We start from the raw sequence: 15,000 nt of genomic DNA, 5'->3' as shown, positions 1-15,000 counted from the left end.
GTCTGGGCAAAAGAGGACGTTGGTCACCCTAGCTTAGCACAAATGAATGGAAGCGGTTACGGACCACTATAGCCTCGCTTAAAACTCCGGGAGAGGTGTTTTTGGCCAACATCTATAGGCTAGCTGGTCCGTATGCGCTTCCATTAATTTGTGCTAAGCTAGGCTAGCTTGCAGCCGGATAGCTTTCTACTGAACGCACAGGGGAAATTGGTATCCATCTTCTCGTTTGACTCTGGAGAAGATCGTATGCACATTTCCCATAATGTTGGCATGTTCCTTTAATTATAGGCTATTAACCAACTATTATAGCTCTGTTATCACCACCGTTACATCTGGTGTTGATACCGTACTTTATTTGTTTAATTGAATATTGTTGTTCATTGTGCCACATGTATTACTGGAAAGTATGTCATAAGCACACAGACCCACAATCTCTATGGATTGGTTATTACTGTGTGAGAAATGCACTTTAAATCGACCTATCTCAAACCCCACCCTCTTTTGTTGATCATCCAATCCAACAACAGTTGTGAGCAACAGTTGTGATCAGAGGATGGGGAAAAGGGGGTGGGCTTGAGATAGGTCAATTCAAATGCACTTGACAACTGCAGCCCTGCAAGATTGTTTATTGGTGAGGGATGTGTATTGTGCAGAGTCAAGGACGAAGGAGGTTATAGTGAGCTACAGGATGGCTGTTGATGAGAGTGGCGAAACCAACACTCTCAGAGATATGGCATTTGCATATAACCTAAGAACTCCCACCTAACACTCTACTTCCAAATAAACACTCACACACACACACAGATTGACAATAGATTAGCTGAATACATTAACGTGTCAGGCTACATAGGATAAATGGAAAAACAAAACACACAATTGATTACCTAATTCGATTTATTCTTATTTAACATATAATATGTAGCACTTTATGAATTATTATGTAAAGAGCCTTTGAGCAGTATAGCCAACAGATGTAGCAGGGAGGGAAGAAAGGAGCTAGGGAGGGAGGGAGAAAAGGAGGGATGGAGGGAGGGAGGTAACATTTAAGAGGAGTTTATCCTTCCGTGCATGTATGCCTGGATGATCACACTGACAAGAAATCTACAATTCAACAAGCGCCTCATGTAAGCCATGCCTGCAAGCAACACAGCTGCAGACAGAACTCAACAGTGTGCACGTGTGTGTGTGTGTGCGTGTGTATGTATAAATGAGAGAACTGTTTTTTTTGTTTACATTACACTACTAGACCATTATTATTTTATAGCACTGAAGGTTCTTATTAGCTGTGACAAGAGGCTAGTATTTATAATAAAACACAAGATACTTGTACCCTAATGATAAGGATAAGCGCTCAATAAAGAAACCCAATCCCCTTGCCAAACATCTAGGCTAAGGGTAGCTAATAGGATACAAACCCGGTTTTGGGTAAGAGGTACCGTATGGGTATAGGAAATGAGCCTGGTTTAGGATAAACCACCAGTGGTTTAGTTTGGGTCTGTCCCAAAACAAAAGAAAACAAAAAAACATTTGCACCATATGAGATGATATATGACAGAAACATCAAAAGCACCACAACAAAATATTATCCCAGTAATGTCACATTTTAAAAAGTCATGAATTTTACATCCTGTTGTCCTTGACTACAGTTGTGTCTCTATAGGGCCATATCAGCCATTTTGAAATGTTGTTTAATAAAGTAACTTAAATCACTGCACACATGGAATCAGCAGGCATAGCCTAAATAAAGCATATCCTTAGAAACAGAACAGCCCATATAAAATTGTATTTATGGTTACATGCAGCATCTACCAAACATGAAACATTGAACACCAAATGGATCATGCTATACATTTGCCCTTGAGTACACCCCCCACTCCCTCTCTCCCACAGTTTACAAAATAATAATGACAATTTGGAGGTGTAGTCGTCGCCATGGTAATGTGTGCTAATGCGGTGGGTGACTGTTAACCTTTGACTGGAGCCCAAGCTGGGCGCTATCCGTGGGGGCAGGGCAGACACTGGGATGTCAGTAAAGGAAACTCACACACTCATTTCCTCTGTATGGTTTCGGTACAAATCAACAACATCCTGTCCTTTTGTGAACGCTGCCTGCCCTCATGCTGGTTGCGTTTCAGAGTAGGCGTCATAAAATGACCCCCCTTCTCTCGTCGCCGTCTCTCTCTCTCTCTCTTTTACTACCACGGACAGGATAGCTCGCCCTTGTTCTCAGAAAATAGCGACAGAATAAGAACAGGATGGGAACTGATTGTATAGGATAATCTAATTAAAGTAGCCCCCCATGTGATTTGAAATAGGCCTAGATTTTTAGGAATGACGAAAATGGTCGGCCATAAGAGAGAGAGCCCGTGATAATATATCTGAAAAGCTGTTTATGAAAAGGCTATAGTCTACATTTCCATTGTTTAGGTTTGTACCATAGACGGCGTTATATTCTGCTGTTAGCCTGCATGTATATTTAGCCTGCAGTGACTGAATGTATGCCTACTTGTGGAAAAAGCATGCCATCAAAATAATTAACATGCCATAATATAGACAGGCAGGGATAGTATTATCACATCATATAGTCTGCAGCCTCATTCTCTCTCTCCATTACATATATGGTCGTCTTGATGATAACAATGACTTTCGCAATTAATCTTCCCCTCTCGGCGTTTGATGTCGCCGCGTTGGCCTCAAAGGAAACATGAATGAGTGAACGCATAAATAAATAAATAAATAAAACCGAGGCACATAACCGACGAGGAGGCGACTCGTTCATGTAATCCGGCCCGACATTGCCCTTGTGACGAACCCCCCCCACCCCCCACCCCATCACATCCCCCCTCTTCCAATTCTTCCATTCATAAAAATCTCCAGTATCACGCTTGCGCAATGAAATTCAGGAGTCCTCCTCCCCATTCACAAAATGTAACCCCCGCGTTTCCAGCCCGAGTCGCTCTGCCCTCCTCCTCCTCCCCATTCACAAAAAAACACACCGGGCCGCGGCGGCGCGCCTGCGCAGTGCGTCCTCTCTACCCTCCCATTCATAAAAACCCATTCCCCCTCTCGGCCGCTCGTCGCGACATCGTATCCAAGAGGAGCCCCGCGTCCACATCAACACCGCAGCAGCAGCAGCAGCCCGACGCGCCAGCGAGACAGTGGAATAGTGCTCCAGAACTGTGTTCCACTTGGTTGCTTTATTATTTTCAGCACTGGGGGACTATATTCTCTTATTATTGCGCTTCTTGGAATATATCCACCGATCGCCGTACGCAATGAGGAGATGAGTTTTTTCAGCAGTCTCAAAAAAGTAAGTTATATATCTCTACTCGTATTTTTTTTTACGATGACGTTTCTCTATAAAGGCTATAATAAGCATGAACGATTGCATTGCATACATGATCGATCGCTATAGCCAGGCTATATATTCAGTCTCTTATGCCCCCCACCCCCCCAGTCCACTGGATTATTACGTGAGTGCGCTGCTGGAGACATAAAAAACGCTCTCTCTTGCAACAAGCTGTTCCCGGACCCGTGTTTGCACTTTGAGTCAATATTTAACCAACGATTTGACTGAAGCAAGGTTGCTGTGGGCGCGCAGGGGAAACGGCACACACCACAAGGAGGAACCGTGTTTTTTTTGGCTTGGTCGAAATGCTCATTTGATCAAGACAATTAAGCCTATATATACTAATGCATCGGTGAGGCTAAGTACTGTTACAATGCGCTGTTGTGATACGAGGTAATAACAGCATATCGACAGGCAGGCAGCCTAGTGCGCAGTTGTGTATGTGGGGCATGAAGCCACCATCTCTCTCTCTCCCCGCAGATCCATTCACTTTATTATTATGGGGAGCGTTGCGTGACGCGCGTCCTCCCTGCAGCGCCAGCCTGGCACACCGTGTTCGTTGTGTGTGTGTGTCAGGTGTTTTTGACATTATAGGGGCCTATTTATTCAACTACGCGTTTATAGCCTATAGTCTTATCAAATGTGTTGTTATACACACGACCTCATTTTGTAGACTGCCATTGTCATGCTTTTAATATAACGCACGGCTTATACTCGTCGTTGTGTTGCTACTTTAATAATAATCATCAGCAGACAATCGACCGTGTATCGTTTTGATCAGTGTAGTCTATTGCTATTATTAAAGCAGACGTTTTAAATACACACTGTCTTATAACCTATACATACACATCCTATGTATTATTAAGTATGCCGAGCAGCCGTGAAGCCGCGTCGTCGCCTCCGATTTTTATGACTCAGTCCATTCACATTATTGAACACATACAGTTCCGGCTGGAGCTTCTATTCTAATGGTCTAGATTTGATGACCACAAGCGTCTGTCCCTCTGCCAGCAATGTCGCAACAGGTTTCGCAGTGGGGCATTTACTTGGGTGATTTCAAAAATAAGCCTTGTTCAAATGATCATATATCAACTGTGTTCGGGTTTTTGTATAAATAGCATACTGTCTTTTGTCTAAATACTGTAAGGCTACTATACTGGGCTATAGCCTATTCTCGGCCTGCAGATTTCATATAATTTGGCAATAAAACACCATCTAGAATCAAATTGTCCTCCGTCGTTTCATATTCATACCACTAGCTTACAGTCTATGTGTCCTTTATAATAAATAGCAATGCTTGGGGATATAATGTAGAGAGCTATATGTGCAATGGCTCTGCTGTGACTTAATTAAACTAAACGCATATAGTTAGCATATTCGTTGTAGCCCTCAATAATGTTTTGCTTTCTGGAAAGTGGGCTAGGTCTGGCCTATTGCCTAACCATTATTGATTCATGGATAGAACAGATACCATTCAGCCTTGTGCAGGCTTCATTCACAAAAAAAAAATCTGATTTTCTTTCATTCACAAACTCAAACGATTCGATTTCTTTTCTTTGAACTCATGTTTCTTTACAGTCAGCTTTATGTTCTAAGCTGCCAAAAAGCATCTGTAACATTGTTTTTATATAATATTATTACAGATGAACATGGCTAAAATAATGGTATAAGCCAGGTAATAACAGGATTGTCGCTATACATGATTCTTTTTGCCTTTATCTTTCATTTGATCCCTTCTTGAAGTGGTTTCTGTGGTGTCCTCCTGCTCTCTTTCCTCTGTGGGTTTGAGCCTTGTTTTGAATCTTCAAGTCTTTTTTGCATGCAAGTCCTCCTCCCTGGTGCTCCCTGCTCTTTAGAAAGAAGGCCAGAGGAAGCCCAACTTCTATTGTTCCAACGTCAAAGTGAGAACAGACGAAGGTCTGAAACCCTGTTGGAATCACGATAGTCTGGATAATCTGGATTCTGGTTTAACAGCGACGTCCCTATAGTCTGGCGAATTAGATTTCCGTTGGTTGTCTTGTGCATTGCTTTTGAAGTTGGTGTTTGGTTTAATATTTGCCTGCGGGGCAACCTCACAAGTGTGACATGGGGCCAAAATGTTATGTGCTATTTTGAGGCGCTGTGTGAAATTGTTTATTGCTTTTCACTGCACTGACTATTATGGTATATACAGTATATTTATATATATATATATATATACAGTACAGTATATATACATTTTAAAAAGCGGTGTCATTGTGGACACATTCTAGTTTTAGTGTTAACATAGTGAGACAAAGGGGACCCTTTTTCACCTTAATTTCTCAGATCAAATGCAGTTGTTTTTAATGAGTGGAGGACAGCTTTCGATTAGACTGGTATGGATCATTCATAACAGTGTATTGAGGCCAGTGGGGTCCCCCAGGTCCATATGAAGCAAGTGGTAAAGACAGCTGGAAAGACAATACTATAGCTTATTTTCATGCTCTCCTATACTTTTCTGCTGTTCCTACTTTGTCCATAATCGCCTGCCAAATTCACAAGACAGGCAGCTGCAGATCGTGTTTTTATATTTTTATTAGTCTTGTTGTCGAAATTCTAATCTTATGTGTGAGATCATATTATAGGCTACGAAAGGTTTAAAGGCATGGAGAGGAAAACATGTATATATATATAGACTGTGTGACCCCACCTGATTTTCTGCACCCTTTTCTCTAATCTGATCATAAGTGTATACGTTGTTAAAAAAAAAAAAAAAAAAAAAAACGTCTCAGATTTCTACTGTCCGTATCGGCTGACACTTAAAGTTTAGGATTGAGAATTTGTATTGGCAGTGAAAAAAAGTGGCATCAGTACATCCATAAAAATAAAGTAGCCTGTAAATTTTTGTTGACTACAATATCGTAAAAACGCAACTCATAGCGGTATACCATAAAGAACACAGTATACCTCCCAGGAATAAGTTGGAATAGGTAATTGCACTCTGGTAAAAGTCAGTCTTCCATTAAAAAAATCTCCTGAAGTTTAAGTATACAGGTACTTCATATTAAATATACCTGAATATCAAAAGTACACATTGTAGATTAGATTATTTTACGAGAATTCTAGCCAAACCTTTTTCTTCAAAGTAAGTGTAGTAATGGCAGGTGGGGTTGGTAGTCGAGACCACCTATAGCGAGACTAAGACCAGAGCTTATCAAGTCTGATTCAAGACCAGGGCTTAGGGGGAGACGGGGTGGGATCTGACTCGAGACCAAGACTAGAGCTTATCAAGTCTAATTCAGTAATTATGCTGGTCTAGCCTCACAGTGAGCTCAACATGTACACAATTTCTATGCTAATATATCAAAAGACAATAAAGGCTTATTTGCATAAACCTTTCATGATGTTTAGCTGAAAAAGTGATTGTAGATGGGCATGGGGTATATGCTCTTCATGAAACTGTATCTAGATATATGGGTATCCAGGCCTTGTAATAACTTTGGACTGGGCCTGAACAATTTAGTAAAAGAACAAAACAAATAATGCGATTTTGCTATCGTTTGCTATATTTTGATATGAGAAAACAGTAGTTAAGGAATTCAAAGCTGAGGGTATGTGCATAACCAGTGGCATTTAGTGTGGGTGTAACCAGGAAACCAATAAACGAGACAACAAAACTTTTTTTTTGTCAGAACAGCCCCCCCCATCCCAATATTTTACATCATGCTGTAATTAATGGTCTGTTTGGACCATATACCTCACATTGCATCCTCCGCCATGTTACCATGTCACTGCTACTAGCCTGTGCTCACACTGCAATGACTATGCTGATAGAGCATAATTGTTCAGGTACTGTATTTCACAAAGCAGGATTATAAAGTTAGCCAGGTAAAATAAAAATATTCAATGACATTGTGCTGTTTTGGATTATAATATGTAAAATTAAACTTGAATATTAGGTTTAGGAATGTTATTCAGTCATTATTCAGTCATTATTCACTGATATCTTAGGAACGTTATCTGGCTAACTGTAATTTTGCTTTGTGAAATACCCCCTATACTTTGGACATTATAATTAACATTGGCCCAAGGCATTTTCAGCAGTCATTGATAGCAGAATTGACTTGAACTAGCTGAAAATGACAGGAATTCACCTTGTCGATGCAAGTGTAATCAGTTTCAGATAATATGCCCAGCATGGGTAGTTGAATTACTGTCATATTTCTTAACCACCTGAGAACTTGACCTCAAAACCTTTGCAGCCATCGGCAAATCACAAACTCAAGCCAACTGAGAGGAAGTGGTTCAAGATGTGTTTGGTTTACACTTTAAATTGACTGATGAATACTTCCAACATATCAGAGACGTCACCACTTGGAAAGAAAAATATAAACAGAGAGAGTATAGGGACACAGGTGTATTAGGAGGACAAATAAGGTGGAAGAGGAAGCAGGAGAGGCAAAATAGTGTTATGGTCCTTGCCACACACACACACAAATCTGCCCTCAATCTGTACCGTATAGATTCTTGACTAATTTGAAAATAAATCAGGTCCTTGGCTAACCGTCAACCTATCCACCAAGTTTGAGCCAAATCAGATAAGACGCAAGTTACAATGGTTACAGACAGAAAGACTGATTACAATACCCACTTGTTGCTTTTCCACGTGGCCGTGAAGACAAAACAAGGAGGGAGCCGTGGTGGAGCTGATCACATGACGACGAGCACAGGCTGAAGATGATCGCACTCCAACTGTGTGTTCGACTGCCTGGTCTCCAAATAATAAACAATCGTTGTTGTTAGAGACAGAGTCAAGACCAAGTTCAAATGCAGTCAGTGCAGAGACAAGCTATCCTCAAAATATGCATACTATGATGCTAACCGCCGGGTTGAGCCTAATCTTTTTTTTTTGTATCCGCTTTTTCTCCTCCTGTTTTTCTGTGTTTTTCTCCCATCCCAATTTAGTCGTTATGCCAATTCCCCCCCTCCCCTTCCTGGTCGTTGCTCGCATGTGCCCCCCACTGGTCGGTCTAGGGAGCCCTGAAGTCTATCAGATGCTTCCTCTGAGACATAGGAGAGACAGCCAGCAGCATCTTTTCACCTGCCAGCGTGGACTCTCATTGGTGAGGTGTAACGTGTGGGAGGCTCACACTACCCTCACCGCCTTCCTCCCTCGCTGTGCAGGCGCCCTGACCGACCTGTAGGAGTCGCTGTTTACAACGACCAGAATACCACCCCACCGCTGACTCTGCCAATCGAGCCAGTATGACGGCCGGCCTGAGCCGGAGGCAACGCTGACAGCCGGATTCGATACCAGTGTCTCTCGCGTTGGTGACGAGCGCTTAGTCCGCTGCGCCACCCAGCCGCCTGAGCCTAATTTCTTTTTATAATATTACCTTTCCAAATGTAGTGTAAAGTTCCCTAAAATGAAAATAATCAAGTAAAGGACAAGTATTTCAACTATACTAGTAGTAGTACTAGAAGTAGTAGTAGTAGTACAGTGCTGCACAGGTTGGCCCCCGTCGGTAACGACATCAAGTGCAGCCGACTGTAACCCGTGTCTCTCTTCTTGTGTTTCTTCCAGGACGACTACATGTTGCTCTAGAGTCCAGAGTGCTGCTGTACGAAGGGCCTACACATGGAGACCAGGGTCCCCCACCACATCCCCGGAGGGTCTTCCCCTCTCGTCTCCCAGCCCTTACTGGACAGCCGGGTGCCCTACGGCCGCCTGCAGCACCCGCTCACCATCTACCCCATTGACCAAATGAGATCCTCGCACGTGGAAAACGACTACATAGACAGTCCCGCTGTAGTGTCCCAACAGCCCCCCAGCCAGAAGGCCGTGAGCCGCAGCGTGGGGCTGGGTCAGAATCAAGAGGCCTTTTTGGGAGCAAACCACAACCATCATCATAATCACCACCACCACCACCACCATCACCATCAGGGCCGGTGTGAACCCCACACGCATCAGGACACCACCACCCACCCCTGGATCACCTTTAGCGGGAGGCCCAGCTCCATCAGCAGCAGTAGCAGCACTTCGTCTGAACAGAGGCTGCTGGACCACGCGGTTCCCGCCCCAGTGGATCACCACCACCCTAACCTCCACTCCAACCACCACCAGGGTTCCGTCACCACCACCATCAACACCAGAACCCCCCCTGGCTGCTTCACCTCCTCCGACCCAAAAGTCCTTACATCCTCCTCCCCCAACACCTCCTGCTCCTCCTCGTCCAAATCTCTGGACCTGAATTCGGTGAAGGTGGCCGCGGGAGGTGTGTGCGCCGGTCAGCCAGGGTCGACGACGCTGATCCCTTCCTCCCCGGCAGAGAAGAAACACCTCCTTCTCTGCGAGCACTGTGGGAAGTGCCGCTGCACGGAGTGTACGCTCCCCAGGACCCTGCCCTCCTGCTGGGTCTGCAACCAGGAGTGCCTGTGCTCCGCCCAGAGCCTGGTGGACTCGGCCACCTGCATGTGCCTGGTCAAAGGGATCTTCTACCACTGCACAGAGGATGAGGATGACGAGGGCTCCTGCGCCGACAAGCCCTGCTCCTGCTCCCAGTCCAACTGCTGCGCACGCTGGTCCTTCATGGCCGCCCTCTCCCTGGTCCTGCCCTGCCTGGTCTGTTATCTGCCGGCTATGGGCCTGGCAAAACTGGGACAGAAGTGCTATGACAACACTAGCAGGCCCGGGTGCCGCTGCAAGAACCTGCAGGGCGGGGGAGTCGCCGGGTGTAAAACTGACGGAGTGGAGGCGAAGGTTGGGACTCTTGAGAAACAACAGCAAGGGTCGTGATGCTGGACTGAACCGGCTGGCAGTGGCCTTGCTGAAATATAGACACAACCAGACAGTACTTGCTCACTCTATGGATGGGACTATTCAAAACCAACCCCTTAAACTATCCCTTAATCTGCTGGAAGATGATTTATGTAAAACAAAGGTACTTAAATGGCTTCTCCTTCATCTATGTTTGAAAAGATGTTTGATCAGTGTGGATCTGGTCTGGGAGAGATTAGGTCAGTCGTTAGTTGTTATGGAATGGCTAACAGCCCCTCCCTTAGATATTCTTGACACAAGAAGGAGAATAGACTGGATTGTGGGACTGGTGTTTATGTTGTTTTCTAAAATGGCTGAAGGCACAAAGTCATTGTCCCTCTCTGCTGCTCTGTATTGCTCAGCTAACTTCGTCATGGTAACAAACCGGCTGTTGACCTGATAACCAGAGTTAGGAAGGTTACTTTCAACATGTAATCCGTCACAGATTACTGATGACCTGTTATTAAAATTATAATCGGTAACGTAATTCACTGGAACACTCACACTCAGTAATGTAATCTGGTTACGTTGTTACTTTTAAGGTTACTTTGCTATGCAGTTGAATGAACAATTTAATCCAGTTTTCAGACTGTAATTTCAACAGTGTTATTATTGTCATCTACAACCATTGTCACCCATTATTTCAAGAGGTGCAAAATCATTAGCGTGTGGGACCTCCCAATCTAAATGCCCTTTTCCCCCTTCAAACACGTTTCTCAGTAATCCAACAAGTGATTGTAATCTGATGACGCTTACCTTTTATGACAGATTACTGTAAACCGGTTACATGTAATCCTTCGCTTCCTGTACACGCTGACGTGTTATTATTAGAGAAAAGTCCATATCCCCAAAGCACAGCCCACTGCCCCTCTGGCGTAGGATAATATTTAAAAAAAATAAAATAACTTTATTGTCCCTGAGGGAAATTGCATCATTGTAAGCAGCAGTACACATCAGCGGATATGTAGATATAATAATAAAAAAATATATAAAAAAATATATCGAAAGATAAATGAGGACATAGAGATAAGAAATAAAAGATAAACACAATGGAAAATACAATGGAATTAAACTAAATGGGAATACAATGGAATTAAACTAAATGGGAATACAATAAAACAAATGTGCAGATTTCCTATACAGTGGTCACTGTCAACCTGAAACTACCACTTACTCAGTCACTCTCTCCACTATTATGATGATCATCGTTATTTAGTGTCACCAGTCTTTCTCCTATGGCTTGAAAATGCTAACAAACAAACAAAAAAACACGTTGATTCTGCAAGTGAGAATGTGATGATCAACCTTCCAGTTTGTGTGTGGTTCCTATTTGGGGGGGGGGGGGGTCTGGCGGACATCCTAAAATATTTTGAATGCTGTTAACTTTCACCAATCACCTCAGAAGAGAATGCATGTCATGACCTGCATGCTGTAGTGTCTAATGGTTAACCACAGTGCTAGACGTTTGATGTGTCGCAGAGAAACAAAAACAAAAGAAAGACAGAAAGAAAGAAAGAAAGGAAGAAAACAATACACCCAACCTTCTCAGGGACTGTTAATCTTCTATAGAACTTGGCCTATATAGTGTGTTGATTTCAAAACTGCCTAAAAGCCTCTCGGTCTGCTTCCTTTTTGCACAAGAAGGCAAAGGACCATTTATGGGCAAAAAGGAAATGGTGAATAATTTAAAACAAGTAAGCTAAGAGACAAAATGGCCAGAAAATAGCCTCTCTGGAAGAGAGGGGATATGAGAGAGAGGGGGGAGGGGGGGGGGTTGCTGTCGGTATGTATCAAGCCAGCCTTAGTTGAAATCAAACCTGCCACTCGCACAACCTTTTTAAGAGCCCTTAATGATGGACTAAAGCACAGTATTAACTACCACGGCTATGTTTCTTTCACATTATTTTGTTGTGAACTACGTTTAGTTAACAAAACCACACACTCTAATCCCTCTACACATACACACACACACAAAAGTCTTTTGTCAAATTCAAATCTTTATGCTGCATAGCTGAGTTTGTTAAACGTCTTCTATCTTTTGTTCTCTCAAAGTCTATTTTTGTGTAGCTTGCATGATGTTCGTAGGACTTTGCCAAAGGAAGCTATAGCGTAGCTTGTTCTCACTGTCTGAGTGATCACAGTTGTTATGCACTCTTGCCAAATGGGGTTGATGGCAGTTGGTTCTTAAAGGCGCACCGCCCCTTTTATACAGTTGGCCTATTCTGTCCAGCTTAAAGGGATACTGTCTTTGTTGCTCCATAACTTACACCTTTATTTCACATTGGACCCCTAATTAACGTCGGGGCCCCTAACTTACTCATACCTATACTGTCTTGTTGCACAAAGCTGATATCACATGAGAACTTAAAAAAAAAAGAAAAAGGAAAAAAAAAAATACTGTCCTTAATCTTGAATGTATAAGGTAATATTTGAAAATATTCGCAATTCAGTCTGAGAGAAAGGTGCCAAAACTGGGAATGATTGTTGAGGCTAGCAAAAGCCTAGTTTGTGGTGACTGAAAATTGCAAATGTTTTGACAATACATTTAGAAAATAGAGCTATGCAGGTTTAAATGTTATTTGCTGTAAATAGTTTCACAAGACTTGTGTTTAGAAGAGACTTTTAAATGTCCTTGAAAGATTGCATGGTACATTATATCTACAATTCAGTACAAGATATATAGAGATATATTAGATATATATTTTGAGAGTAAGAATAAAATAAAAAAAAATGTTTTTGAGGTTGTGAGTTGGAGCAGGGAGCGAGAGAGGGGTGTTCAGGAAGGGGGTGAAAAGAAAGGACAGGTCTTTCTATCACAGGCACTTGATTTAGAAAAGTGTGTCCCGGCAATAAAAATAAAAAAAACCCTACTGTTTATCCTATCCATGGCTCATTAGCAGCAGAGAGGCTAAGCTAATTCCCTGGTTCCTCCCTGAGCCCTAAAGACTGTAGACTCATTGAATCCACCCAGGGAACACAATCTGCCCCTATCCGGATCAACCCATTTCCTGCTGTTACTGCTCAGTGTCTCAACTCTCTCTCTCTCTCTCTCTCTCTCTCTCTCTCTCTCTCTCTCTCTCTCTCTCTCTCTCTCTCTCTCGTTCTTTCTTTTTTTCTTCCCCCCCCCTCTCTGCTTCTCTCCTCTTCCCTCCTTCCTCCCCGAAGTTGTCCGACAAATACCCCGGACTTGATTGACAAATACAGCTGCTGTGCATAAACTTGTCATACCACAGAATGGGGGGGGGGGGGGGTGGACAGACTCACTCACTCACTCTTTCTCACAGTTTTTTTTCACCTCACCACTTTTTCTCAAACTACATTTTAATTTGTTTTGTTGAGTAAATTATGTCTTTTCGATATTTTCTGCCTTCTTTTCTTACCCTTTCACTCTTATCTCTGTACGAATAATGTCCTTTGCTTCATTTTAGCTTTATACTTATACCATTGACCATATTCACTGTGGCCATTTTGCTCTTATGTCATATGTATATGTATGTTTGCCAAGGTGGGAACAGCTGGGTGGGAAAGGAACCTGAGCATGACATTAGAGCAAAATGGGCACCGCGTGAATACAGTCCATGTGCTCGCTAGCCTGTTAAAAGGTATTGAATAATCACAACAATGACAACTCAATAATGATGAAACAACCTTTGTTTTTTTTGTTTTGCTAGAATGCTGTGGTTTTACACCCTGTTGTGTGGCTCAATTCTGGGCACTGGAATCGTTTCTCTGATTGTTAATTTTTCAACCCAACCAAGAGGAAAGTCTCAAAACAGCTTGCTAAAATTGTTCCATTTTCTTTGCCGCTGCAATGTCAATGTTGAGGATTCAGAAAAGAGATCTGTGCTTTTTGTTTTTGTTTTTAGATATAACAAAAAGAAAAGAAATCTCACATATAAAAGTTTCCCTTTATAGATATATTTATTTTGAAGTTCTATTTTATATAGTATTTATTTAGATGCCAACTTTTGTTTGTGAAGAAAGCTTATGTCGAGACGGAATGTACATTGACAATGGAAATATATATTGTTAAATATACCTATCTGCTTGTGTCGTTACTTCATTTTTGTGTGACGTTTCAATCATACATGAACCATTTAACTTCAACATTGATCTACATACACAATACAGCTCCCTTGCATGAATGGCTATGGTTGTGGGTTTGAAGCTAGACGTGTGCGACTGTTCTGGATGAAAATCTGGTCAATATAACCCAAAATGCACAACCCTTTCGCTACGACACTACAGAAGGTTAACCCTTTCACCACGACACTACAGAAGGTTAACCCTTTCACCACGACACTACAGAAGGTTAACCCTTTCACCACGACACTACAGAAGGTTAACCCTTTCACCACGACACTACAGAAGGTTAACCCTTTTACTACGACACTACATAAGGTTAACCCTTTCACCACGACACTACAGAAGGTTAACCCTTTCACTACAACACTACAGAAGGTTAACCCTTTCACCACAACACTACAGAAGGTTAATCCTTTCACTACGACACTACAGAAGGTTAACCCTTTCACCACGACACTACAGAAGGTTAACCCTTTCACTACAACACTACAGAAGGTTAACCCTTTCACCACAAACTACAGAAGGTTAACCCTTTCACTACGACACTACAGAAGGTTAACCCTTTCACCATCACAGTACAGATGGTTAACCTACAGAAGGTTAACCCTTTCACTATCACACTACAAAGGGTTGATGCTTTCACTACCACACTACAGAAGGTTAACCCTTTCCTTTCACTACCACACTACACAGGGTTAACCCTTTCACTACCACACTACAGAAGGTTAACCTTTCACTACCACACTACAGATGGTTAAACTACAGAAGGTTAACCCTTTCACTTCCA

General features: G+C 42.6%; 1 protein-coding gene across 1 annotated transcript; it reads left to right on the top strand.

Annotated features, from left to right (window-relative positions):
- The first annotated feature begins 3,101 nt into the window (after positions 1-3,101).
- On the top strand, positions 3,102-14,155 carry spry4 (sprouty homolog 4). Its single transcript, XM_084320759.1, has 2 exons — positions 3,102-3,310; positions 8,895-14,155. The coding sequence occupies exon 2, from the start codon at positions 8,949-8,951 to the stop codon at positions 10,104-10,106; it is 1,158 nt and encodes a 385-aa protein (XP_084176885.1). The 5' UTR covers positions 3,102-3,310; positions 8,895-8,948; the 3' UTR covers positions 10,107-14,155.
- Positions 14,156-15,000: the final 845 nt, after the last annotated feature.

Source organism: Notolepis coatsorum (assembly GCF_963971535.1).
Source record: "Notolepis coatsorum genome assembly, chromosome: 8".
Lineage (NCBI taxonomy): Eukaryota > Metazoa > Chordata > Actinopteri > Aulopiformes > Paralepididae > Notolepis > Notolepis coatsorum.
Note: the sequence above shows the minus strand (reverse complement) of the source record. Positions and strands in the feature narration are given on the sequence as shown.

Coding starts and splice junctions, on each gene's coding strand:
- spry4 (XM_084320759.1), top strand. CDS start 8,949: ATGGAGACCAGGGTCCCCCACCACATCCCCGGAGGGTCTTCCCCTCTC.